Here is a 21,621-nt window from a genome sequence, read left to right as displayed (position 1 = left end):
ATTTTTTATGTTTTTGAAGTCCGTTTCTTTTCCAGGTGTTATCGCATCGATCTTTGCTTCAGGTCGGCAAAATGAACACCCCTCATCTCAGCCGAAGACGTTTGCCCCCAAATTCTTCACTGCACTGTGAGTATGGAAGGTCACATAAATCACAATTGGGCAAAGAGCATGTGTGAAGTTCAGACTTTCACTGAGGGGTCCGTGCCCAGTGGCGTTTAAGGGGGTGGTTTGGGTAATAGCAGTGAAACTGCTTCATGGAAACACTGCTCTTACACCTGCTACGCTAAAGCCCAGCAGTCCAAACAGCCAGCTGGCAGAGAGAACCCCGTAGCACAGAGATGCTTGTGCAGATAAGGGGAAGCAAAAACTGCAACATTTTTTTTTCTTTTTTTTTCTGGTTCCTCCCACAGTACAGTCGCCTCAGACCAGTTTTTCCAGGTTTTTTCTAAAAATCCCCACACACTGCATATGTCCAGTCCCAGACAGGCCAGGACAAGCAAAACACAAAACAAACAGAATAGCAGACATCCTGAGGACAGATGACAAGATTGGCATGCACAGTATCAAGGATTGTTTATACACAATACCAGACACATTGATATACCAGTTAAGTTATACAGGCTGATATATAGTGTGTCCTTCACTTCATACTCTTTTGACAATCAGATTGATGGTTCTTAATATAACATTTTTATTTAATTTGGTTGATCTTATATATTCCAAATAAACTAAGCTTTGTTCTTCTATGGGGCGTGACTGATCATCTCTGGGGTTAGAGAGTGTGAACTCTATTGTGCTTTGCACTAATGAAACAAGTTAAAAAATAATTATATATCTTAAATAAACATACATCGGTAATTTCTCAATATGCAGTATATCATCTAGAATAAAATAATAAAACCCTGCTTGTGTTTTTCAAAAGCAAAATAAAACCATGTGATTCCTTCAAAATAGATTTCTTTTGACATAAATTTAGAAAGAAGAAAGAAAAAAACAAATTAATGAGTTACAAACATCTTCAGGAAAGTATTCCTTGAATAAAAGTGGCTTGCAAAGCCCAATGTTCATTATGATGTTTTTTTTTTATTTTTATGTGGAATTTTTTTATACTCAGTAGGCCCTTCTGATCTCATATGGTGACCAAGAGCTGCTCCCATCATCCTTTGCCCAGGACGGGGTGTCATTGAGTGCTGATGGGGGGTTCTCAGACTCCTCCGAGGAAAGGGGTGCCATTTTGGAGGCCAGGTCATTGGGGACAGTCATGTAGGGGGGGCAGGAGTAGCCAGAGGTGCTCGGGTAAGGACTGGAGTAGTGGATTTCATCCAGGCTGTGGAGGGAGTACGGCTGGGCACTGGGTAGGCCGGAGCTGCGGCTGGAGCCTCTGTACTGTGTGGGGCTGCCCGACTCGGGGCTCGTCAAAGACGGGGGAGGTGGCGCCGAGGGAAGGCTGTCTGAACAGAGACCCTCACCTTGACTCACGCTGTCAGGCACAGTCTGCTCCCAGGAGTCTCTCTGTGGACCACAAAAAAGCATAGTTTAGTGGAAGCTAATTAAAAAACATGGTCAGGCAACAAAATGCTTCTGTGGTGTAACCCCAGTGTGAGACTTTGAGACCTACCAGGAATAAGTGTGAGGACTCTCCTGAGAAGGTAGGCAGCAGGGATGGCAGGGCCGAAGGTGGAAAGATGGGGCTGCCCCCAGTGGAGAAGGCTGCGCTGCGATAGTCTCCAAATGACTCGGGGTAGTAGCTGTCGATGAGCGATGGGTATCCGCTGACGGACGAGGGCTCACACAGGGGCTTCCCGCTCAGGGACGAGGAGTACACATCGGCAGTGAACTGCTTGCTGGGGTGGCAGTGGGAGAACTCAGAGTCTGAGATGAACGACCTTCTCATGCCGTAGTAGCCAGGGAGCATATGGGAACCTGTACAGGGGAATAACTCAGTCAGGCTCTCAACTGTCACGTGTCGTGTTTGGTCAGCTTGTACGATCATCATGGCGTGAGTGTGAGTGTGCACACTGGTTTCTAAGGCATGTTTTCTTCAACCAAAAAAAACGAAAGCACTCGGGAACAAGGTTTCTGCAGGTGAAAATATTGCCATTTCCATATTGACTCCAATTAGCTGCACTCCATTTCCATAATACATATTCCACTCTGGCCCCCACTTGTAAAAAACGAGCCTAAATCCCCAGCTCCCTCTCTATGCCGCTCTCATAAAACATGGCCCGATCTCCCACCACAGCCCATATGTGCCATTGGTCATTTCCACACACACCTACGATATATAGATGTGTTTGTAGACAACCCCACTAGGGAACAGGCAGACTAGTCTGCCTATTATTATCACTTAGGTTATCACTTTTCTAATACAAATCACTATAATTTTAGTGGTATATATTTGAGAGAGATTTAAAAAGCTATTTCTACTTGCCATAAAATGCTGTTTATATATTTGTGTGTGTGTGTATATATATATATGTATATATACACTCACCTAAAGGATTATTAGGAACACCATACTAATACTGTGTTTGACCCCCTTTCGCCTTCAGAACTGCCTTAATTCTACGTGGCATTGATTCAACAAGGTGCTGAAAGCATTCTTTAGAAATGTTGGCCCATATTGATAGGATAGCATCTTGCAGTTGATGGAGATTTGTGGGATGCACATCCAGGGCACGAAGCTCCCGTTCCACCACATCCCAAAGATGCTCTATTGGGTTGAGATCTGGTGACTGTGGGGGCCAGTTTAGTACAGTGAACTCATTTTCATGTTCAAGAAACCAATTTGAAATGATTCGACCTTTGTGACATGGTGCGTTATCCTGCTGGAAGTAGCCATCAGAGGATGGGTACATGGTGGTCATAAAGGGATGGACATGGTCAGAAACAATGCTCAGGTAGGCCGTGGCACTTAAACGATGCCCAATTGGCACTAAGGGGCCTAAAGTGTGCCAAGAAAACATCCCCCACACCATTACACCACCACCACCAGCCTGCACAGTGGTAACAAGTCATGATGGATCCATGTTCTCATTCTGTTTACGCCAAATTCTGACTCTACCATCTGAATGTCTCAACAGAAATCGAGACTCATCAGACAAGGCAACATTTTTCCAGTCTTCAACTGTCCAATTTTGGTGAGCTTGTGCAAATTGTAGCCTCTTTTTCCTATTTGTAGTGGAGATGAGTGGTACCCGGTGGGGTCTTCTGCTGTTGTAGCCCATCCGCCTCAAGATTGTACGTGTTGTGGCTTCACAAATGCTTTGCTGCATACCTCGGTTGTAACGAATGGTTATTTCGGTCAAAATTGCTCTTCTATCAGCTTGAATCAGTCGGCCCATTCTCCTCTGACCTCTAGCATCAACAAGGCATTTTCGCCCACAGGACTGCCGCATACTGGATGTTTTTCCCTTTTCACACCATTCTTTGTAAACCCTACAAATGGTTGTGCGTGAAAATCCCAGTAACTGAGCAGATTGTGAAATACTCAGACCGGCCCGTCTGGCACCAACAACCATGCCACGCTCAAAATTGCTTAAATCACCTTTCTTTCCCATTCAGACATTCAGTTTGGAGTTCAGGAGATTGTCTTGACCAGGACCACACCCCTAAATGCATTGAAGCAACTGCCATGTGATTGGTTGGTTAGATAATTGCATTAATGAGAAATTGAGCAGGTGTTCCTAATAATCCTTTAGGTGAGTGTATATATACAAAGAATGGTGTGAAAAGGGAAAAACATCCTGTATGCGGCTGTCCTGTGGGCGAAAATGCCTTGTTGATGCTAGAGGTCAGAGGAGAATGGGCCGACTGATTCAAGCTGATAGAAGAGCAACTTTGACTGAAATAACCACTCGTTACAACCGAGGTATGCAGCAAAGCATTTGTGAAGCCACAACACGTACAATCTTGAGGCGGATGGGCTACAACAAGCAGAAGACCCCACCGGGTACCACTCATCTCCACTACAAATAGGAAAAAGAGGCTACAATTTGCACAAGCTCACCAAAATTGGACAGTTGAAGACTGGAAAAATGTTGCCTTGTCTGATGAGTCTCGATTTCTGTTGAGACATTCAGATGGTAGAGTCAGAATTTGGCGTAAACAGAATGAGAACATGGATCCATCATGACTTGTTACCACTGTGCAGGCTGGTGGTGGTGGTGTAATGGTGTGGGGGATGTTTTCTTGGCACACTTTAGGCCCCTTAGTGCCAATTGGGCATCGTTTAAATGCCACGGCCTACCTGAGCATTGTTTCTGACCATGTCCATCCCTTTATGACCACCATGTACCTATCCTCTGATGGCTACTTCCAGCAGGATAATGCACCATGTCACAAAGGTCGAATCATTTCAAATTGGTTTCTTGAACATGACAATGAGTTCACTGTACTAAACTGGCCCCCACAGTCACCAGATCTCAACCCAATAGAGCATCTTTGGGATGTGGTGGAACGGGAGCTTCGTGCCCTGGATGTGCATCCCACAAATCTCCATCAACTGCAAGATGCTATCCTATCAATATGGGCCAACGTTTCTAAAGAATGCTTTCAGCACCTTGTTGAATCAATGCCACGTAGAATTAAGGCAGTTCTGAAGGCGAAAGGGGGTCAAACACAGTATTAGTATGGTGTTCCTAATAATCCTTTAGGTGAGTGTATATATATATACATACATACACACACACACAAATATATGTATATATAATATAAAACAGCATATGCACGTGTGTTATGCGTTTGTACATGTGTTTTTAATGTTTGTAGAGCAATCATTTTATATTCTATATATGGAAATGTTATTTATAGACATATATAGAATGATGGCAAGTTAATCATTCATGATATTATAACCTGTGTGTGACCTTACATCTTGACGGCACTTAGCTTTACTTTCCAGGATATATGTCTGCACTTACTGTACTTAACTGTATAAATTGGAAGTTGTAAAATGTATTATATCTTGAATTGCTTTGTTTAATGTAAATTTGAATTTGTAATGTTTGATGCCTTGTACTTAACTGTATTCTTGCACTTTGTATTGCACTTATGTTGTAAGTCACCCTGAATAAGGGCGTCTGCCAAGAAATAATAATAATAATAATAATAATAATAATAATAATATAACATTGTATAAATAAACTTAAACACACATTTCAGTACCCAATCAGAAATAACAAAAGTCTTACCTGGCATCTGTACGAAAGCTGGCTGAGAGGAATTTGTTCCACCCTGAGAAATAGAATAAATACATTAATGAAACAATAATCAATGCATATTGTTTTCATAGTCATAGCTGTCTCTCTGGAGAAGTGCCTGTCATAGTTGTCCAGAAGAAGAGCTGTTGGTGTGGCTTTTATCCCCCCTATTTTTAAAAATCTTTTTCTTTGTTCATTTCTTTCTACATTTCCTTTCCTGAAGTCTTGCCAAGGCAGAGCGAAGAGGACGGGGTCTTCAGTGTCTCTAACCTCCTGCTGAATGAAGAGTGTGTATTTGTACAGAAGAGGACACTGTTTCCTCACAGTGTGGTCACAGAGCAATCCAGCAAGGTAGTCCCAATACCGGTAGTCTTACTTTACCATTAAACCTGGCTCGAGCAAATGAAACTATAAGTTACAACTGAAAAAGAATGAAACAAAAACAAAAAACTAGTAAGTTAAAATAAAATAATAACCACAAATGTGTTCTATGTATGTGTATGTATAAACATGTTTATAACTAATCAAATTCATAAAAAAAACATGAAAGGAGAAACTAAATAAATGCAATTATGATGATAGGGTATAGTATTTGTTTGAGCTCTGTAATCTGTGAGTAAGTGATTCAACTTTAGGTTATAATAATAGTTAATAATTTAAAAAGTATACTGGGAAATATACTTAAACTATTAATAATACAAATAATGATCAATTAATAAATAAATAAATTACACTATTAATGTTAATTATTTTGTTCCATAAAGAAACACAGGGGCTTATTCTGAGTTTCCTTTAAAACACTTGTTTTCATAGCCACCCGTCTCTGAAAGTACTGGTGCATGGCCACCGAGACATCTCTCTCCAGTGGGAAATGCAAAGTACACCTTCATTAACAGAGACATTTAAACACCTGTTGCTGGGGCAGGGCTACAATAAAGTCAGCTGTAAAGCTTAGAAAACCAGTTCTGGATCTATTTTGCGATATTTCATAACTCAGTCAGATGTTTTTTCCTCTAACTTCAAAAAAAAGAAAAATGCATGTCCAGACCTCTACACTAGATACTTGTAAATTCATGGCTGTGAGCCATTGAAAACCAAGAGCTCATCTTAAACAGCCATTAAGTGCTCTCTGGTATGGACTCCCTCAGTGCCCTGCTCCCTGCTAGAGAGACAGCCAGCTCCGTGGGCTTTGCATATTGCAAACATGAAAGAGTTGATATAAAGGCAGGTTTGGCTGCAGGGCAAGCAAATTTTGAGGACGCAATTTGAATCTAATTTGCCAGTGCTAAGACTTCCCCATGCCGACCGTGTATGCCTCAGTGCCTCTCTGAAGGCCCCATATGGAAATCAGGTTGTTAAAACTAATAAGCTCACCAGGCTACACAACAACTGATCGAAGGGGCCGATAAAGTGAGGCACCCATCCTCCCAGGCCTTTGCATGAGAGGGGAAGGTGTCCTGCCCTGAGAGAGGCCCAGCGTACCATTTAACACTGCCGAGCTGCAGTGCTTCTCATGACTCAGTAGGGTGCTGTGAGATTTCGCACTGTGTCGCTAAAGGGCAAACTCAGTTAAATGCATTTCCCCCTTTTCACTTGTATTGAATAAAATCTGACTAAAACAAGGCTTTGGTGTTGACTTCACTTGCAGAACAAACCCATTACAGTAAAAGCTGGGGTTAATAATAATGATACAGAGTGGTCCCAGTCGATCAAATTAATAGGGCAGTTAGACCGTTCTTAACTCATGAGAAATTCAAAACTCATGACTTGTATCTGGTCACGTCCAGTAATGTACAGATGGTCATAAAACATCTTCAAAAGACTAAAATAACCCCTATAAATAACTAAGGCAGCATAATACACTGTTAATATAAGCTTTATTAATGAATTGATAACAATCATTTGACATGAACCTTTGCAAATTTTAGGAAACATAAGATAAATGTGTACTGAAATCTTTCCTTTCTTTTTAGATCCCTGGCATGTATCCTTTGCCATAGTTATTATCGAAAGTATCAGTACTGTGAGGCAAATGAAAGTCAATTCAATTATTAAAGACCCCACTGCAATCAAATGCAGCACACCGCACACTGTGAAGGTCTGTATACAACTGAGACGGCTGGTCACACTGAAGCAAAGTGTGAGTGGCATGACTACGCGTTTCAAGCGATCCTACAGCTGTACAAAGTCTTATCCTACAGGTAGGAATATCGCAATGCAGAGTTTTGCCACTGGTTTCTATTAAGCAGTTTGAAACTTCAAGATTTTGAAACTTTGTGTATTTCAAACATCCTGACTGCACTATAATTACAATTATTATTATTTAAAACTTGAATTTGCACTACAGAAGTCTTATTTCAGTTACAGAATATATTAAATAACACACAACAGTTCATTATTTTGCCATTATACTTTTAGTTGCATTTGGAATCGGGCCCATACAGGTAATTCAGGCAAATGCGGTGAAGTAACAATGCAAGGATTTTTAGGGATTTTGTGCAATAATTTATTAACATTTTAGCTGGAGCTGTGGATTTGTAGTATGTACTTGACATTCCACTCTACTCCTCTGTAGTATTATCTCCAGAGATCCTGGGGCCCATTTCACAAATCCTTTCCAGGTAGAAGCTTGAGAACTCGGCCTTGGCCAGGTTGAGAAAGTACGTTTTTGTGAGCAAGACTTCAGTAAATACCTGGAAATGCATTATTTAACTGGGTCCCTGTGGGCAGATTGCCTAGGTAATATATTTTGTATGGTGCTGGCAATTTGTCCATAGTTTGCCCAGAGAGAAAATAAGGAACCTGGTGCTTTTTTGTTGTTGTTGTTTTTTCCTCCATGAATGTTTTCTTAGTAGCTAACTTCCCTGTGGTGCATCTGTCCCATGTCTAGGCAGTAATGGCAGATAAATATGCAGTCCCACAATGCACCACTCCCCTTTCCTTTGTCGTCTCTTAATTGAAAATGTGTATGAAAGAGAATTATGGCTGGCCGGTATTATTAAGATTATATTATTATTGCCAAAGGATGGCCTTTTTTGTATTTTATTATTCACAACTGTATATGCAAATTGGTTGCATTATTATGTTAGAATGTTGGTAAGACAATTTTGTGTTTATATTGTGTTTTATGTGCGTGTCTGTCAGTACCAGTCAGCCTGTCAGTAATAATCATTTTTAAGCAATGGGGACAAAGAGTCTTTCAGTGTCTGTTTTACAGGTCTGAACTTGTAGCAACAATTTGTGGTCAATTAGTGATAATGGTCCTTTTATAAGAGATAAAAGGCATGGAGCTCTAAAGAAGTACTGTAGCCTCCCTTATTAGAAGTGCGTCCCTAAACGAATCCTGCTTTATTTTCTCAACCTGGCCTGTCTTCTCTGTCCCATTCAGCTGTAGGTAAATAATATTGAAACACAGGTGGCAATCTGATTTACCACACTGTTACCTTTTAAACTGCTTTAAAAATGTAATTAACAAACCCTAATTTCACATGAGTGGATTTAAATAGATTAATAGATTTAAGATGATTAATTATGATGATTATTATTATTAGTAGTAGTATTAGCAGATGTAGTAGTAGTCCCAAGAAAGCAATTATGATGCTTATTTTGTATTTATATTATTTAAGAATATTTTAAAAATAATAATAATAGTAATAAGCATCAGATACATCAAATCATAGGAATGTCATGTCAACTGAATTAATACCACTTCCAAATACATGCAAAACGTTGTCGTTGTCAGTTAGCAGCCATATTCGGTGCATTTGTGTCTCTTCTTTTACGCTTCACAGTCTCACCCTGGCTGCTGTTGCTGCTGAGCACATACACGCTGTGGAGAGTGCAGTGCTGTGGACAGGAGGTACAGGATGATCTGGTCTCTCCCCGGTGGAACGGTGCCTCATTGGTAACGAAAACCTGCTCCGCAGTTTTCAACAACATGCAAGAGACTTTGGGTCTCATAGGATACAGTTGCTGTTGTTCACTTACACAGGTCTATGTGTAGATGTATAAACAAACAACAGTGGCAATACATTCCTTAGTACATTTTACTACATTACTGACTCATCTAAGTGAAGAGAAGGAGTGACATGGGTTTGCATTCATAATTAACATCTGGCAATCTATAGTAGTTTCAGTTGTGACATTTAGTCATTCAGACTTCAGATCTATATATATATATATATATGCGTGTGTGTGTGTGTGTGTGTGTGTGTGTGTTCATATTAGCTGGTCACACATTTGGAGTTAATTTGTGTTTGCTTTAAGAAAAGTAAAGGAGAACAAACAAATAATAACTTTCAAAATGTTATTTTACTATACTGCACTGAGCCAGGCAGTGGGAGAGAGTGTGACAGGGAAAGCTTGAGGATTATTTTTGGATTTATTAGAAATGTGCATATTCTTGAACATGCAAATACACTCTAATGTAAGGACCAAACATTAGTACAAAGACGTTCTCTGAAAAAAAAAGTAACCAAATGAACCCCACAGAGACAAAAATCACATTGGCTCATATTGATTTTCATCCTGCATTGTGTTGCACAGGGAACAAGTAAGTGACAATAATGTGTCTGAAACAGTACTGAGAGAAAGGAACCAGATCAAAGCCTGTCCTGTTTGTGCAAACAGAGGGTTTTCCAGACCAAGATTCTCTCTGTCTTCTGCAACAATACCTGGCTTTTGTGTGTCTTGCCAGTAGCACAATGTGATTCAGCAGGTGTGTAGTGTGGGCTTTGCATAGCTGAGCTGTTCAGACCACAAGGGCAAGCGCGCCGTTGGGTATCATGACCATCCTGATGCACAATATCGTTACTGACTTCATTGTACCTCAGGATTTGTTTTCTGTTTTATTTTCTTATTGCCTTTTCTTCCGTTTGATTTTGTGACATTTGCTCTTCCCCTCAATGCTCCTACATAAAGGCAGTGACTGGAAATCCCATACCCCTTTGTATACGTGTGTGTATGTGTGTGTGCGTGCGTGCATATGTGTTTGAGCTGAAAGCGTAAAATGCTGATTAGAAATAAAAACAGAATTAAAGCCAGCTAGAACTGTGCTGAGTGGCATGTAATTGTAAAGCAGGATTAGAACAACACATTACGTTGTTGGGAGTTTCTCTATATATAAGGCATTATGAAGTTTGAGCTTGTAGCTAATTGAGGACTTGCAATTTGGGTACTGGTTAACCCTCCTTTTTTAGAGAATGAAAGAAAAAGAGGAAACCAGAAGGCAGGTGCCAGCTGAATAGGCAAATTTATATACAGGTAAACCACAAAAAGAAAATGCAATAAACTTACATTATATCTGGGTACATTGGTCTGTCTCGATCTTTTCTCTGCCAGAAGATCCTTCACAGTATGTTTCACTCTGACCCCTTGATAGACTCGTTTGGAATACTCTACAAAGAAAGCATTAGAATTAGCATCATTCAAAAGTCATGTTTTAAGAGACATCTTAAAATGTATGTCTATAATTCTTTATGTACAGACTGAATACATATTATTTATTACTTTTTTGTTTGTTTGTTTCTTCCAATAATTAATACATTATTTTAAGTTTTCCATGAAGGGAATTTGGTGATCTGAAAGAGAACATTATATTAATCTCCTCTCTCTCTCAATTCAATTTTCCTTCAATTTCAATGTAAGGAGCTTTATTGGCATGACAAACAACTTTGTGTTGCCAGTGCAATTGAACATTACATACATGGAAAACAATAAATAAAATAATAAATCACAATGCATTTTAAAATGTGTTAAAGTACAGAAAAAAGTAAATATATTTTATACAAGAAAGTAATCTTAATATACATAAACAATTTACTTTTGTGTAATGTTTTTATCTCTCTCTCTTTCTATATATATATATATATATATATATATATATATATATATAATTAATTAACCATCAACATCAATCTATATCCATCCACTGATGGATGAAGGCCTCTCCAAAATGTTTCCATTAGCTTAAATTTACAGCTTCTCTTTTCCATATATATATATATATATATATATATATATATATATATATATATATATAATTATAGAATCATAAAATATTTTTATATTTATATGCACATAGTGTAATTACAATGTAGAAAATATATTTGAATTTGGTCTTTTTGCTCTTTCAGTTATATATATATATTTTTTACATAACATTAAACTAATAATGATAATATATAGAAAATACACACAAAACACACTCAAGACAATAACATGAACAAAGCACGATATATTAAATTGTGCATATTATATTTGTGTCACCATTTTCCCGAATCAGACAAAATTTGAATTCTGCCCCAGAAAACTTAAACCTTAAACTGAAAACATACCCCACACACAAATAGAAACTGATTTTATATAGCAAGAAAAATGACAGATTCTTACCACAATCTTACAACAAATTGGTTCCATCAACTAGTGGAAGCAGTATTCCAGTAATATAGAGTAAATATTCATTATATATTTGTTAAAGACAATGCAGCTTCACCCCAGAGGAGATCACAGAGTTCTGAACATACACTGTCCCATCTAATTCATATACCCAGACATTTTAAACAAAATAATTGCAAATAAAACCTCATATCCAAATAGGGGGACTGCATTTGGTTATCTTTTTCTGTTAGTCAAAACCTAAGCAGATTAAAGTAGTCTTTTAAGATATCTACTGGCATGTTAAGGGTTTGGGGTTAGTTTTTATATTGAAAAATACTCCACAATGAACACAAAGCTGCCTTTAAAAGACATATGAATGAACGCTTGGCTCATCAAGATGTGACTCTTCATAAACTTCATTTCCTTGTAGAAAAAGCAAGGAATGAAAACGCACAATACTAGTGTTCAGTAAGGGACACCAATTTATTGTGTTAAAATCAACAAACAACTATTAGTATTGGTATTATCAGTGTTGCTTACCACACAAATTGAGTTGTCCCATTCACGTCTTTTAATATAAAAAGTAACAAAGATCTGTCTGTACAGTTCTGCCATTTGATCCTGCATTCACATGCCAACATCCTGCATTCACAAAAGCTGCTTTCCACCTTATAATTTATAATTTTACAGCAAAGTTTATTTTCCTCCAAGTTTGTTAGAAAAAATATATGTTGTATATTTGAACCTTGAATAGTCTGAGATAAATCCAGTAATATAAACTATAACTTCAATTTCAGTGCGTATGTTATTCTCTGCGTGTTCTGGAGGAAATGAAAACTGATGGGCTCCTTTCATTTGGAATGTATTTCGTTAGACGTCTAACGTTTGAAGTGAGCTTGAGGTATTTTTATACAAACATTGTGACATTTTTCATCACATTTTGCCACTTACAATGTGTGTGTGTGTATGTGCGTGAGTAGGTATAACTCTATGTTTGCAAAAGTAGTAATGCTGTTAATGATATACATTTGCCAGAAGTATTATGTAACAAGACAAATAAACTATGGGGAAATCAACAGCTCTAACAACGCTCAACATAACCAGAGAGTCATGGAACTGTGGACAACATATAAAATAATGCATAGAACAACCATGAAGCAATTGTCTGCTAGACTGGTTTGTGAGATATCTTTTAAATGTGGCACAACTTAAGGCTAATTGATTTTAATAGTACTGAGAAGCTTTCAAGAACTAAGATTAAATTATTCCCACAGCTGTGTTTCTCTTACTATTTTTAAGTTAAATATCTCTGCAATTGACTTCAGAACATTGCCTTCTTTATATGGAGCAATCGGACATGTTTGTGGTTGATATAATATATTTTTATTTTTAATTTTGTTCCTTTTCTGGATTAACAAAATAACTGGGGACTTTTCATTTACCCACAATTGTGTTCCCATTCAACATACTTCAATTATTCATGATTCATGCACCCCACATGTCAGCATCGAAACCCTTTTTTCACCACCCGCTCTGGACACACCTCCCACCTTATCAGAACAGACTACCTACACAGATGTAGAGTTGGCTGTGCACATGAGCTGTTAACTGATTGTCTGATCTGGATCAATGCCATTGTCCTGTATTTGAAACCATCTATGTTATAGTCCGGAGAAAAAATGGTATTTTACATTTTTTTAATTGTCATTTCCAGCTCTCCTTTGAGACAGAAATTCAGCTGGTTACAGAGGCCGGTCTAGTGCTGTGGGATACTGGTCCAGTGTGTAGCCGGCAGACTATACTGTGAATGTTCCTTTGGACTTTCCCCATTGTAAATACCACTGGCTGACTAAGCTAAAAATGGGACTCAAGTTGTTGACTTAGCCCTGAATCATACATTATTAATGTAACTCATCATCAAAAAGTTGCAAAGCAGTGGTAAGCAGCATTAGCATATTAGTAAGAGGAATGGCATCATCATTTTAGGAGGGTTCCATCCCAACAGAGCTGTGAATGGAAACCTTTATGATGTCGAGATAAATCTACCCACAACTACCAAAGACACCACCACCTCCTAGGCATCTTCCAAATGTTTCCTTATCATGTCCACATTCATTGCCAGAAAGAAAAAAAGTTATATTCATTTGATTAATCCTTTATATTTGTATCTCAAATGGCCACCTGTAGCATTTTTCATGTTTATTCTCTGGATATTCCCAGATGTGTATTGTGTTACATGCGCCTCTGAGTTAGAAATATTTCCAAAGGTCATCAAGTGGTATGTTCCTTGACTTTTTTTTTTCTTGTAACTATTGCTCATTTAAGAGACCCCCAACTGTGAATTTGTACGGGTAAAACAAAGCATAATATGCAGTTATATTGTTAAATAATGAGTTAGCTAATAGTAATTGTCTTTTAAAGGGAGCTTATTTTTCTTAAAACTGATTTGTTTCCCCCTGTTACAGTATTTGATCATTCAGCCATATTTTTGTCCTTTATGGTTTATATTATTTTATTTTTTCATTTTTATTTTCAGTCCACAGGTGCATTGCAAGAGGTGATGCACTTTGGCTTTTGTTTCCAGCTTTGCTGCTATGAACACATTGCGAGCATCATTTGCCTGTTTGTACTGTTTTATAGCTGACTGCAATTTGTGACTGGTGCCACTAGTCCAGCCCTTGTAAATGACATGTAAATCTGAGTGGCTCTTGGTGAGTTTAAATCAACAACTAAATGATTCTCCTTCAATCTAATAAAAGCATTACAAATGTCATTTTGTTTACTCACTTTCCCCAAGTCACGCATCACAGGTGCCGGGAAATAGGGACATTTCTTTGATGACACAGTTCAAGAGACAGACGGGCTGGACAGAAAATGTGTCCATCAATGCTCTTTAATACCACAAGTTACCCCCTCTTGTACTGGGGTATGACACAATAGGGTACAGCATCACTGGACTCATAGGGAACTGTTAAAACCATTCTTAGTGTATGCAAGTACTTGAATTCTGCAATCCAGAGACCTTGCACATCCATTCAGATTAAAGCTCTGTGAATTTAAATCTACAATATTCTCTATGCCTGTTTTTCCATCACATCAATCCCATTCTCCAATTCTGCCTGTAGCTTTTTGGCGACCATTCTCCTCCAGAATTGCACCTGCCTTAACTAATTATTTCCAACTGACTCAGCAAGTCAGATGCTTTGAAGTCAGTCAGAAAGAAGAACGCACAATAAAAGAGAACTTTCCCAGAAGAAGAAGAAGAAGAAGAAGATGAAGATGATGATGATTATATGTTGTTTCTATTTGTATCAATTTATTTATTCACTTTTGATTTTACAAGCCTGTCTAGATATTTCCGAAGATAGCCAGTAAAACAGACATTAGTATTTGGACTGTATTTTATGCCAATTTGATGATTGGCTATTCCTTCAAACTCTGAAAGAGATGAAGAAACCTGTTACACTAATTAAAATGTATGGGGGCATTTAACAGGCCTTCATATAACAACCGTTGCCATAATCATTGCTTACACAAGTCTAATATGTCAAACTTCTCTTTTTTTTTAAGTGAGCTGCCTGAGCCAAATGTATTGGGGAAACAAAAAATTCTGTCATACTTTGTTTTGCATAAAACAATCAAGGATCTGACACAAAATTGTCATATTTGAGCATATTAATTTCTGGCCACTGTTAAAAGCCCCCTTCAGATTTAATAATGCTACGCTTGTTAATTTTCACAATGTTTATAGTTTATTATTCATTATTTATTATTTTTATTTTTCTGTGAAACAAAGCCAGTAATTTCTTTTTAATTTTACACTATGTCTGTTAGACACATCGACACCTGCTGATTTCATCCAGCCTGCAAAGGGGAGGTTTTTATTCAAATCGGATCAGGGATAAACTCATGCTGAGGTCCGTACGTTGGGAAAACAAAGGGAGATGTGTATCCGGAATCAATGGCAATAAGCCACAGGTCCACAGACGTGCGTCTGTGTGACTTCCTCCTGCTCCTGAGTTTGACACCGAAAATGCCAGAGAATAACCCAATTCTTTGCTATACAGAAAGAATAGTAAAAAAATCAAGAATGAGAATTAGTTTATTCCTGCTGTTGTATTAATCTATATTATTAGCACTCAGAATAAAATGCATATAGGCCTACATCAGTTTGAACTTTCAGGTCATTGGAAAAGTGCTTAAAAGTGGAAGTACTGGAATTTACGCTTCTACTCAAAAAGAAAAACAAGCACATTTAAAGACATTTTAACTACAGTTACTCCCTCAAATTAATTGACAAAACCAATGGTATTATACTAAGGATATGCAGTAAATATAATTCATGCATATCTATGCAGAGACTTCACCATATTCAATAGAACTCCTCAAAATGCAAATAAGCCATTCCAGTCACTTGATGATCACATGACTCCTAGCTGATTCTCTCCATAAAGAGCCTCTACTATCTTGCTTTCTCTCTTTGCAAAACTACATTTATAAATAAATACCTTTATTTAAAAGTTATGAAATTACAAAGCATGTGATAAGAGGGAATTTCAATCTTCAAAGTAGAGAACCTTTGCTTTTCCCAATCAGTGAGAAAGTTGTCTGGCCTTATAGTTCATTGTATTTACTCACTTGCATTACTTTGTATTTCTCCTGATTTGAAATGTCTAACTGTCTCAAGATTTGTAAAATGGTTCCTTCCTGCAGTCTGCTACTCACAGCTGTGCTCCTACATTCACTAACTGCCACGGGTCTCAAATTACTTGTTGCATACATACACTCTTAGGAGAAATGTGTTGAAAACAACTCTATATATATATATATATATATATATATATATATATATATATATATATATAGATGTTCCCCACTTCTTTGTTTTATATCTTCATGAGGAAAAACAGGCGTTAACATAGCACAGTGGTAAAAGGTTTATAAGTATGACTTTTTATAAGTTTTAAGTATTAATTTTAACGCTAGCATATAATGCCAGTGTTATGTGTAATGTGAACAGGAATACCACAACTCAGAACCTCATTTAAAACAATGGCTGAGTTTAAATCAACACTGAAATTATTACCCAGCAGTTCATGTTGTTTTTTATGCATAGCAGGAAGAAGCCCCTGGCTAAAATGGAAGCTATGAGGGCAGGTTTGTATTTCCCGATAAGCAGCTGGGTCTGATCTCTGATTTTAAAATATTTAAAAAGTTTTATCATCTTATATAACAGTGAAACACATGGCACAGCGGGACACATTTAAGTAACTTACATGACCGCGTATATGCTTTATAAAAGGTAATCAGTGTACACTCCGATGGTAACTGCACACATATGATGTGCATGTCAGCCAGGCTTAAAAACACTCTGTGCTTTGCAAGAACCTTGCAGTTTCAGGTGCTGTGCTGCAGCGGAGGTAGCATGCCAGCGATGGGTAATGAAGGACTTAATTAAAAGTACCAAACTATACTTTCTGGATAGTCAATTGATCATGATATTAGTGAGTTTGTGAAAAAAAAACATTGCATAATACATATTCATATTCATATATATATATATATATATATATATATATATATATATATATATATATATATATATATATATATATATATGTATACACACACACACACACACACACACACACACACATATGTATATACAGAGCTAACATAATGTCTACACACCTTTTCAAAATGATGACCTTTTGTTGCCTGGAAATAAAATGTATTGATGTTTTTCTTAGTTTATCTACACATGCTACCCCACAACTTCTCCACCTGTTTCAAATTTTAGTGATTCACATGATTTTAGGATACATTCAGTTCCTGTAGGCTCCCTCAGTTGGGTAGTGCATTTCAACCCAAAGACTCAACTATGAGCACCAAGGAGCTTGCAAATGAAGTCCAGGACAATGTTGTTGAAAGATATAGATCAGGGGATTGGATACTGAATATACATTGGAGCATGGTAAATATGATTATTATGCAGTGGAAGGTGTATGGCACCACCATGACCCTGCCTAAATCAAACTGTCCCTCCAAACTGGATGACCGAGCAAGAAGTAGACTGATCAAAGTGGCTACCAAGAGGCCAATGGCAACTTTGCAGAGCTACAGGCTTTTATGGCCAAGACTGATCAAAGTGTTAATTTGACAACAATATCCCAAGCACTCCACCAATCTGGCCTGTGTGGTAGAGTGGCAAGAAGGAAGCCATTACTTAAGAAAGCCAACCTTTAATTGTATGCAAGCAACACTTAGAGGATTCTGTATATACTGCAAAAAGTGTTGTCATCTGACAAAACTAAAGTGGAACTTTTGCCCTAAATACAAAGCATTATGTTTAGCACAAACAGTGTATCACCAAAAGAACACCATCCCTACTCTAAGGCATGGTGGTGCAGCATCATTATGGGGATGTTTCTCATCAGCAGGGACTCGGGCACTTGTCAGGAAAGAAGGGGAAATGAATACAACAAAGTACAGAAAAGTCATTGAGGAAAACCTGCAAAAAAGCTGAAACTGGGATGCAAGTTCACCTTTCAGCATGACATTATCTTGAGGTACACAGCCAAAACTACACTGGAGCAGTGGTACAAAATGGTAAATGTCCTTGAGTGGCTCAGACAGAGCCCAAACCTAAATCCTTACAAATCATTGTGGCATGACTTGAAGATTGCTGTCCATCAACACTCCTCAAGGAACTTGACAGAGCTTGAACAGTTCTGTAAAGAAGAATGGTCAAATGTATCCAAATCTATGTGTGTGAAGTTGGTAGAGACCTATCCCAAGAGACTCATAACTATAATTGCTGCCAAAGGTGAAAAAAAAAATATAAATATAAAAAAACATAATTATTATTATATTTAAGGTGCCAGTTTTGTGTTTTTAAAATATAGATTTTTCCACAATAAAAACTCCCCCCCTTAACAGTTCGGAGTATGGTGTATAAATAAGTGTGCATGTGTGTGTGGGTGGGGGGGCAATATCAATTTCAATACATGAAACTCTGAGGCACTGACACAACAAAATCCAAAAAGGTGGTGTAGACTTTCTATAGCCACTGTACACATATGTATGTGTATGTTTAATTTATTCTAAACTCCACTAATAATAATAAACGAACCTGAGCTGCAGAAAATACCAATAACAGATTGTTATATGGATATTTCATATTAATCTAGTTTTGTGCAGTTTAATTTCAAATTCAGAATATAATAATAAATGCATTAAGTGCATTTTAAGGAATAAATCACACCTGATTCATAATAAAATATTTTTGATTGATGATGTTGTTGGTGTATTATTCCACAGGGGGAAATAATAATCCTAATCCTATTTTAAATGCATTATTTCACGTTCCTAGGCAGCATAAACCTTACGGAGAAGGCAGCACTATTTGCAATTTAATATATGATAGGAAATTGCATGCAAAAAAAACATAATGTTATGTAAAAGATCCGAGCTTTATGAATGTGGTCACAGATAAGTGCCCAACGATAGTCCGATGAAGATTGCAAGGGATTTGTCTTATTATCAATGGCTTTGACTTTTCAATCATAAATCTCAATGGGTCACTCTTACATTGCATGTTTTTCTGTCGTCTTTTTTAACATTATCCTAAGAAATGCAGTCGTCAAAACCGCAGATTTCATTTAGCCTCCGTTATTTCCTTACTGTGTTACTATACCTTACCGCAATGTATTTTTAATTATTTGGTTTATTGCACCGTCAACTATAACATCACACATTTCCAAATGTGTATTGTATTTAATAATTTAAATGTATTACCTTATGAAACTTTGAGTTGTCTGTAATCAAAACATATATTTTTAAGTTTAATTTCCTAATTAATTCATTCGTTTACATTTAAACATTATTAATATTTTTTATATTTATATTATTTTTGATATTTTATGCTGTCATATGTTTCTATGGTTGGACTGCGACTAGATTGGTTTGGCTTTAGGGGAGTCAAGCTCCGAAAATACTATAGTGCTATCACATATTGAATGGAAAGCCAATACGTATTGCCGTTTTATATAATAATGTCCTTCGCAAGTATAGCTAACGACTTCTTCACTTAGTCCTACATCCAGGTGGACTGGATAACGGAATCATGAATAATTTCTTACTTACTAATAGACTTTAATTCAGTGCACCATTACATTTTAATATTTGGAAACCCACTGCATTCATAATAATATTCAATAATTTAAGTATTATTAAAGGGAATCTACAATCTTAAAACGAATGTATTGAATTCTGCATCAATTAGTTTCAGGTATTTGTGGTATTTTTTCACGGTCTGTGTATAGCATAGTGTGTCATTCCTAAATATGCCAGTGCTGTCTGTTAACAGTAAGACAAAACGATAAACCCAGTAAAGAAAACGTATATATATATATATATATATATATATATATATATATATTTAACGTTGAAGCAACGTTGTCAAATGTTGCAGAAACGTTGTGTGTTACTAGGGTATATACATTCTGTCTATGTGTCAGTCTACTATTGCCCCACACACACACAAACACACTCACACACACACACTAATATATATATATATATATATATATATATATATATATATATATATATATATATATATATATATATATATCAATCTAGGTTGCACCTTTAATAGTTTCAATGTTTGCACCTAATATCTAATAGTTTTATTCTAATTGGACACTTTAAAACACTGTTTTCAGATAGACTTTGTAGTACTATTTAATTAGCAAAATAAATGTCTCACGTTTATTAGAAACTTGAATAATCTATTTAAATTATTTATTGTTTAAAGAAAACCTATTAAAATGGAATTCATGGCAGCTGTGTTACTGAATACTTACAAGTGAAGAAGAAGATGATGAAGAAGAAGAAGTAGAAGAAGAAGACAATCTGTGGCATTTACACCAACTACTTAATGTATATTTACACTTATTTGACGTTTTGCAATTTACAGACCATGTTGCCTTTAAGCTGTGAATAAGGATAATCTTACCAGTTTCCATTTTCCCTATTTAAGAAGTCCACCTGTTCCAGATAATAGGCTGTCTTCGGTCTCTCGGCTTTTATTTCCAATTGTCAGTACGAGGAATGATCATGATACCAAAGGAACCAAACTAGAACCTACTTTGGGACATTTTGACATTTTATAGCAGTGATAATACTGGTTGTGAACTGACCTTTATCCATTTGTTTAAATGCAAATGATTGGCAGGACGTTTCTATTTAATTTGCATGGACATTCTAGATTAGAAATGAGAGGCAGAGCAGTTCTGTAGCTATAAAAATCCTAAATGAGTTTTATGTTGTTGTTTTTCCCATAATAATAATAATAATAATAATAATAATAATAATAATAATAATAATAATAATAATATGAATATATTACTATTCATATGAATAAGAACAACAATAACAACAATAATGTATTGCTGCTGGTTCTGATGTGTTTTTATTTGAGTGGCCAAGTAGCACAGGTAAAAAAAACAATAACATTTTGATTACATCATGAGAAACATACCACTATAATTTAGTTAATTTTCCAAATATGAGATGAATTTGGTAAAATATAATCAAGTATACAGAGAATTGTGCAATATTAACACTAAACATACTGTCGTCAGGCTTATAGCTTTAAGGACTTTCTATAATATCTTAATTTGCCTTCAGTTTAAATCCACTGAGGGACACACCCAGTAACAATAATTGTGTCATTCTGGAAGACATAAGCTAAACTTGGATAGGTTTTATATTAATTGTTTGTTTTGGAGTCTGTCTGCTTTTATGTACTGATGTTGTAGTCTGAAAGCACATTCAGAGAAACATGCCTTGGGTGGGACAGCAAACACAAGCTTTAGGGGACATGACACTCTGTGGAGATACAATTTTATATCTGGCTCTGTGTCAAAACCTAGATAACAATTATGTTGTCAGTTGCATTAATTTTGCCTAGAATAATAGCAGTAGGACTAGATAAACATATATATTGTTTATATATAGTTGATTTCTGAGGTGTCAT

The 21,621-nt window shown here is 36.8% G+C and overlaps 1 protein-coding gene across 1 annotated transcript; it reads right to left on the bottom strand.

Annotated features, from left to right (window-relative positions):
* Positions 1-556: 556 nt before the first annotated feature.
* pou2af2 (POU class 2 homeobox associating factor 2) lies at positions 557-20,724 on the bottom strand. Its single transcript, XM_066708653.1, has 5 exons — positions 20,599-20,724; positions 10,497-10,597; positions 5,193-5,235; positions 1,619-1,923; positions 557-1,512 (listed from the first exon to the last, which is right to left on the bottom strand). Exons 1-5 carry the CDS (start codon positions 20,606-20,608, stop codon positions 1,111-1,113), a joined length of 861 nt encoding a protein of 286 aa, XP_066564750.1. The 5' UTR covers positions 20,609-20,724; the 3' UTR covers positions 557-1,110.
* Positions 20,725-21,621: the final 897 nt, after the last annotated feature.

Source organism: Amia ocellicauda, chromosome 1 (assembly GCF_036373705.1).
Source record: "Amia ocellicauda isolate fAmiCal2 chromosome 1, fAmiCal2.hap1, whole genome shotgun sequence".
NCBI lineage: Eukaryota > Metazoa > Chordata > Actinopteri > Amiiformes > Amiidae > Amia > Amia ocellicauda.
This window is presented reverse-complemented; position numbering and strand designations above follow the sequence as displayed.